The 7737-nt window shown below is 33.8% G+C and overlaps 1 protein-coding gene across 1 annotated transcript in view; it reads right to left on the bottom strand.

The window, feature by feature from the left end:
* LOC106465035 (protein hairy-like) overlaps positions 1–3823 on the bottom strand; it is an 8385-nt gene extending 4562 nt beyond the window's left edge. The window contains exon 1 of the mRNA XM_013925225.2: positions 3748–3823. Coding sequence (XP_013780679.2) covers positions 3748–3798 — 51 coding nt within the window. The 5' untranslated portion in view covers positions 3799–3823. The remainder of the gene's footprint in view (positions 1–3747) is intronic.
* Between the last annotated feature and the right edge of the window lie 3914 nt (positions 3824–7737).

Genomic DNA, 7737 nt, shown 5'->3' with positions numbered 1-7737 from the left:
TGGAAGGGTTTCGTACTGTGTGACCCAAGTACCAGACTGGAAGGGTTTCGTACTGTGTGACCCAAGTACCAGACTGGAAGGGTTTCGTACTGTGTGACCTAAGTACCAGACTGGAAGGGTCAGATTAACTTCCATAACTTACACTTATTTCAATGGCCAAGGAACTGCAAGTGGGGTTAAGCAGGAGATCATTGATTCCCTTACTTTTTCACTGCCACAGATAAGTTTGAATGCCCTCCCCCCTTGATTGTTCAATGTTTAAATACACATATTGCATCAAACCAAACGTACAAAGAATTTAGACTTGTTTCACTGAACGTTATCGGTAAATACTTGAAAAAAATGTCCTACATAACAAGCTCAAATTTAGAAAATTTCAATATTTATCAAGGCAATGTTTTTTGTATTTTTTTCTAAACTAAAAATTAATATTAATTTTCTTTTTAATATAACATTTAACATGAATATTTTCTTTTTATTCAATGTTGACCCCCCTCCCACTGCTGGTTCAGTAGTAAGCACGAGGGCTTATAACGCTAAAATTCGAAGTTTTATCCCTGCCGTGGGCACAGCGTAAATAAGCTAAGTTTCCTAAGTTTCCGGTATGATATTTTCATTCTTCCAACAGTTAGACAAAGTATTTATGAAAAATAAATTCTTGCTTAAGCATGGTTTACGCCCTTTTTTTTTCTTGTCATTCAAGAGCACAAGTTAATTTGTGCGTCTCTACCTAAACATAACTGACATTTAGATATTTCCTGAATCGATTTTTCTTTGGATCTTTTTAAATTCTGAAACAAGGTCACTCTTTGTTCACGATAATGAACAGTTAGTTTGCATAGTTATGTGTTGTTGTTTTTATCACGTGTTTCTTTGATCTGATCGTCCCGTTTTCCCTGTCAGATGCCCTATCTAATGAACAGCAGTTAACAGTTTTTTTTTTTTAAGATACGGATAGAGCAATGGTTTCTTACTGAAACAATAGGTAACAATTTTGACAAAGTAAGCAATATGATTTTAACAACAACGGCCATCTGGTGGTGTTGAATTAGATGAAAAAGTACAACAAAAAATTATAAATTACACATCGATACATACATTTATCTAGTTTAAAAAAAATAAAATGTATGAACAAATTTGTAAACCAGTCACGAAACAAAACCTCAGCCCCCTCCTCACTCCCTCGTTGGTAATTCTGCGGACTTATAAAGCTGAAAAACGGGTTTCGATACCCGTGGTGGGCACAGCATAGAATAGCCCATTATGTAACTTTGTACTTAAAAAGAAATAAAAAGGCACCTTAGTATAATAATGATGTAAAAGAAATACCCCACTGTTCAATGGGCTTATAATGGTAAATAATAGGTTTTAATACCCGTGGTGAGAAGAGCACAGAAAATCCATCGTGTAGCTTTGGTTTTATTTAAAATACCCATCTATGTCTTTCACTTTGTTGGGTTTTTTTCTTATTAAACACAAAGACATTTATATTCTGTATTTCTTCCTATCGTTACTTTTCATACACAGTTAAACTGCTTAGAGAAAATTATTCATAAATAAAAATGGTTTTACATTAATTTTTTTGAACCTTTATTGCCTGTTGTATAATACAATTACTATATGAACTAAAAATATATTTTTTTTTACTGTAAAACTCGTTAAGGATGCTTGATACTACGTAGAATGAAGAAAAAAATAGGTAAAACAAAATTAAGGGTAACCGATAACCCAACCGGTTTCCTCCTTCAGGGGTGTTCGTGTTTGTTCACTAATAAAGGTATGGAAACTCCAATTAATGAGATACTAATACAGATATCTTTAAAAAAAAAGTTTCATATAACTTAGGACAAAATTATTATTAGTTATCAATAACCCCACCAGGTTGAGTAGCATGCGCACTTTGTTATCAGAATACAGAACGAGTATCTGGCATAACAGAAGACAATTTTTAGTGTTCGTATCAACGCAAAGTATTGTTTTATTTTATTTAAAAACGAAACAAACTAAGCCATTATTAGTTATCAATAAATCCACCAGGTGAAGTAGCACATACTTTCATATTAGAATATGATATTAAAATGTACATATCAACATATACCTTATTCCTCCCTTTAAATGACTCTGCCCCTATAAGCTCCCACTGGGTGATTTCAAAAACAAAAATAATTAAGCGCCCTCTTATCATCTTTCACTGTCAGTATTTTGATGACAAAAATACCTGACTTACCTAAATTAAGGTTTTTCAATTTCTCTATAATTGCCTGCTGCGCTGAAAACGTTATCCGACCTGGAATTTCTAATCGACCCACGACACGAGAATGACGGTATTATAAACTAAACGTTGTGTTTGATGAATAATAGCAGCGATTATTGAGGAAAACTTTTAAAATGTAAGAATTGTTTCTTTATTAGCGACCCTTCCCCTTTTAGAATTATTTAAGCACCCGGGGTGTTTAATTGGAGCTATAAATTACTTATAAGAAATGTAATGACTTTTATTTTATTACTGAGTACACGTTGAAATAATGATGATGAAAAATAAAGGTTCATTGTTTAGAATTCCATTATCTTAATCCATAAATTAAAGAATATAAAAAAGTGTATGATGCATACTGAGCTATTTCGATTTTTGTTTCTTAAAGTTAGAACTGGTTTAACAATTTTTCCGCTATAGTTTTGACAGTCGATTAAAACTGATAAGAGAGATATTAACACCGCTGAAATTTCTTTAAGGCAAAACATTTATAAATAATCTCAAATAAATTCACAAGTCACAGAGCTTCGGACTATGAATCTGAAGTTCCGTGATTCGCGTCCCGTGGAGCCGTGGATGTGTTATAAAAGTGGCAGTCAAATCCCACTATTTGGTCTGACAAGAATAGCCCGAGAATGGTGCAGATAATTCAACAAAATAATGGAACAATTTTTTTAATGTACTCTATTCACGTCAGAGTTCTTTTGTTCACTTATTAACGAAGTGACCTTCCTATCGTGGCTGACATTTTATAAAACAAATTGCATATATACAGGTCTGCAGGTGGTTAAAAGCAATCTATAAAGTTAAGGAAATCATTTCAAGTAAAAACACACTAAGAAATTTGATTAAATCACGTCGAAGAAGTCAATCTCAATGGGATTCCTTGCTGACGTTGTTTTGTAATGCGCTAATAATGCAGTTTTTGTATTCAAGATAATAACGACATTCTAGAGAGAAAAATATCTTAAACATCATTATTCCAGAAGAGTTTATTACTTGTTCCAAGATATAGTGACAACTTTGAAGACTATATCTAAACATAGTGACCTGCTAAGCCTAAAAGCTGCGAAAGACCCTTTATTTATTCCATATTAAAGAAATAAAGAATAGTAGAATAAATTGGGCCTCATAAATAATTCGACAATATTAATACGAAATAACATAAAACAGATGTTATCACGGAATACGCGCATACAGATAATAAGAGACAAGACAGTTTGAAAATGGCTTAGTTTTTGATACGAGCGTCGAAACTTTAAACCATTCAGGAAATTCGGTTTAGTTTTACCCCTACATTTTGTCATATGTTAGGTACAACAAATAGTGGTTAAGCTCAGCTTTCGTAACAATACAGTTGGTGAAATGGGAGTTTTTACGGATCTAGAAAGTGACAGTGACGAAAAATCAGTAACAGTATCTGAAAGAAAAAAGACTCGTTCTTAGCGCTAAGGAACCCACATTTTTGTTTAAAATAAATATTGTTTACTCACACGTTTGCCTTCCTGCTTTGCTGTATCCACGTTTAGATCTTCGCTTTCCATTTTTTAAAGTTTGTAATACTTAGATCCTTCATTTATTATTTCCCTGCATTTAGATTAATACTGCAGTGACGTATTTCATATAAACTAGCTTATAGGACTGATCAGAAGGTAGCAAAACCTTTCCAACATCAGTTATGAGGTATTTGCACGAGTCTGGTCTGCAAGCGAGAGTCGCGTGCTAAAATTTACACAGAGCTGGAATGCCAAAGATCGGATTTTCACTCGGTCTAACGTGCATGAACCTTTTAGTTTATTCCAAACTGTGAACAATAATCTAGCAAACCAAAGCTAACACGTATTGCACGTGCAGCACGTGCCATTGGCATCCAGCCAATCTGCTGCCAGAGGAAGAAAGTTGTGATTGGTCTCATTTTAAGCGAGCCAAGACGAACCAACGAGGAAGGTCCGAGTGCTGGAGTGTGGCGTGCACAATCATGCCACGTGCACTTGGTCTAAACACACGTTTTTCAAGCAGAGACTCCCGCATTGACTAAGGAGAGAGAGGATGCCCCCTAGAGGGAGTTTTCGTAGTTTTATTTTAATGCATGCCGCCTCCCAAATGTCACGTGTCATTTCTGTCTAAATAATTAATGTGAAAGCAACTTATGTGGCTCCATAAAATCTCAAAATGATTAAAAACTGCCCCATTACAAAATGAACCATCTATTTGTTTAAAAGAAGCTATGCTTGATACAGTGGCGTAAGTATGCCACCGCAGCCCCTGCAATTGCATGGAGGGGGCGAGCCAAAAGGGGCCCGAAGGGCCTGACAAACTTAAGGATTGCCGAGAAGGGGAGAGACAAACAATTTAATTTGTTTGAACTAAAGGGCGGTTGTACCATTCTGTTGAGCTAATGGTATCAGTCGGATAGAATCATAACTACAATTATAGGGTAATAAATGTAGGGGCGCAATTACTTTTTATGCAGTCCATCTTCTGTAATTACGCTACTGGCTTGATACTTCTGTGCTTAAACCATTATCAATTTTAAATCTTCTATTAGGCACATTATGGATGGGACAGAGCTAGAAAATTCTTTAGAAAAATAACAGATTCTAGCACTTAGCAAAACGACTTGTTTCTAAATTATGAAAATAAAATACATCAGATTTCTAAAAATTGGCTGTCGTTTTGGTTTTTTTTTAAAGCACGTGTATAGTATACGTTACCAGCGTTATTAACCTTGTTCCACGTTCTCATGTGTATGGACTTAAAGAAAATCGAAAAGGTTGTTGTGAAAATAGATGACAATATAAGTAGCGTCTCCATCATTCCTATATCTGTCGTATCCCAGCCTGTCTCATGAGCCATGGTATTGGGCTAAAGGCCTCGTCAGCACTGGATACAACAGATACAGTAAAGCTGACATATTACTTCATACTTATTTTCTATCGCTTTCATTCTTCAGCAAAGTTTGTCAGCTTCCCAGATGAGCGAAGGTTAGTTTACAATAAACCAAAAAACGGACTACTAAACATTCGTTTTGTTTGTTTGTAATTAAGCACAAAGCTACACAATGGGCTATCTGTGCTCTGTCCACTACGGGTATCGAAACCCGGATTCTAGTGTTGCAAGTCCGCAGACATTCCGCCGTGCCACTGGGGGGCAACATTCGTTTTAACGTTATAATTTAGTTGTGGGACGTTTGATGATTGCACCTATCACAAAAACTGTTTGTATGAGATTTTTAAAGTATAAAAGCATTAAAAATTACTTTCACTCTACGGAGACAATAAGATGTGTGTGTGTGTGTGTGTGTGTGTGTATTAATTATAAAAAGCTATTTGCAAAAATAGTCACGGTAGTTAATTTCTCCAAAAACCAAAAACTAAACTTATACTTGTAAAAAAAACGACAGTATGAATCGTATACTTCTATACTCACCCTATCTTATTCACAAAAATAGAAGAATACATGAAATCAAAATTACTTTGCACGAAAGAGCCGATTTCGACATTTTTGTCCGTGTTGGAAGATCCACGATTGTGGCGCCATCTCACCTTCATATTTGTAAGTAACTATTTAACTCTGCGCTTATTGAAATACACATCATTTACATTAGCATCAATAATGATACTTAAAAATATTTTCAGACATAGTTTAAAGTTTACTTTTATCGACCTGTAAAGAGTAAGAACTGTTGTAAATTGGTTAGATCAAAAACCATCAATCTTATTTTTCGTATATGCAGATCATTGATAAAATAATGCTTTTTATTCATTGACAAAAAGATACGTTTAATATTCCTAAAGACCTAATGTTGACTTGCTTATAGACAGTACGTTGTCTCTACTCTTTCTAAATGTACAATAATTAATTTTCATGGATAAAATTTTTTACAAGAAAATTTAACATTATGAAGACAAAATAAATATTTAACAAAAAAATTCGAAATCGACAAATATTATTTTAAATAAAGAAAATCTAGTATACGTATAAAAACATCTAAACACGAGGGACAAATTTATTGAACATTTCAGTAAAGGTTTTATACAAAGTAATAAACAATTGACCTAAAGAGTAAGCCAAAGTTGTCTTTATCAACATTAGCGTCGCTGGATATTTTGTCACGGGGGGAGATCTTAAGGCGATAAGCGTAGTTAATTTTCCTTAGTTACTGAAAAGAATCTAATTATAAGCTGTAGTTCAGAGAATTTTTGTTAATTAAAATGGGAAAACTTACTACTAATAAATTCAGATAATTTATTTTTATTGCTAGAAACGCACATGAATCAGCACAGTATTCTCTGGTCATTCTATATTTTCAGGGGGACGCTCCCCCCATACCTCTGTGTAGTGATGCCATCACTTATCACTCCATGTTACAGATTTAGTATTGGCTTACGCTTTTATCTAGTATTATATTGAATATGATATTTAATTTATTAACCGTCTTTTTTTTTCTTTTTTTTTTATACGTTGAACATGATAAATTATTACAAGAATTAACATCAGTTATACCGTATTATTACTTACAGTCTAAACAGCATAACAGAAATAAATATATGGATTATGTGGAGCAATTCAATGAGACAATCTTCAACCAGTAGCTAACATGTCTCTTCTCCCAGTGTGTCATGTGCTGCACATTAGAATGATGTGCAACCAACCATAACTCGGTAATATCCGACCTTTTTAATAACTTTTATAATGCTTTGGTCGTTTTTCCTTACAGATATTTTCGGAAGGTTTGAGTTTATGCTGAACGTCTAATTATCAGATTTATACTTTACATTAACCTACCAAAAAAACTGCATGGTGTCAGATATATTATCAAATTTTATTATGTGTATGGCATGATATTCGGCATTCTGTTGTCTATATATAAGGAATTTAAGAAGTGATTTCGAAATTATAGTGTGAATTAAATTTTCAGTGTGGACGGCACCCTTATGTGCACGTGAGCTAACGACCATCTCAGAGACCTCCTAGGATTCAGGTATAGCCGTGGTTAATTTTAAATTACTTAGAGGAAAGGAAGCCAGTCAGGCGCTTCAGCAAGGGCGTTATATTACCCTTTGACCCGGCTAACAGGATTAATTGTATCTTTGTTAGGTGCTGTTCAATGCCATCGGGTCTCGAACCTCGGACCTGTCAACCACTAAACTACACCAATCGAAAAATACAATCTCTATAATAAACAAGAATTACAAAAAACAAGAAATATCAAGACTGATTATGTAATAAATATTACACTAATTATCAAGAACTGAACAACAATTATCAAAACATAACTAAACAGTATTTATTTAAAAAAAACGATTAAACAGTAATAATCAATATCTGACCAACTATAATTCATTATAATAAATTATTGACATTATTCTATCCGTTATGTTTTTCAAATGAAAATCAAGCAAGACCAAATTTCAGATTACATTATAAGTCGATAAAACGACAAACATTGCATTATAACTAAACAGAAAAAAAGAATTTTG

This window comes from Limulus polyphemus, unplaced genomic scaffold (assembly GCF_000517525.1).
Source record: "Limulus polyphemus unplaced genomic scaffold, Limulus_polyphemus-2.1.2 Scaffold1815, whole genome shotgun sequence".
Lineage (NCBI taxonomy): Eukaryota > Metazoa > Arthropoda > Merostomata > Xiphosura > Limulidae > Limulus > Limulus polyphemus.
Note: the sequence above shows the minus strand (reverse complement) of the source record. Positions and strands in the feature narration are given on the sequence as shown.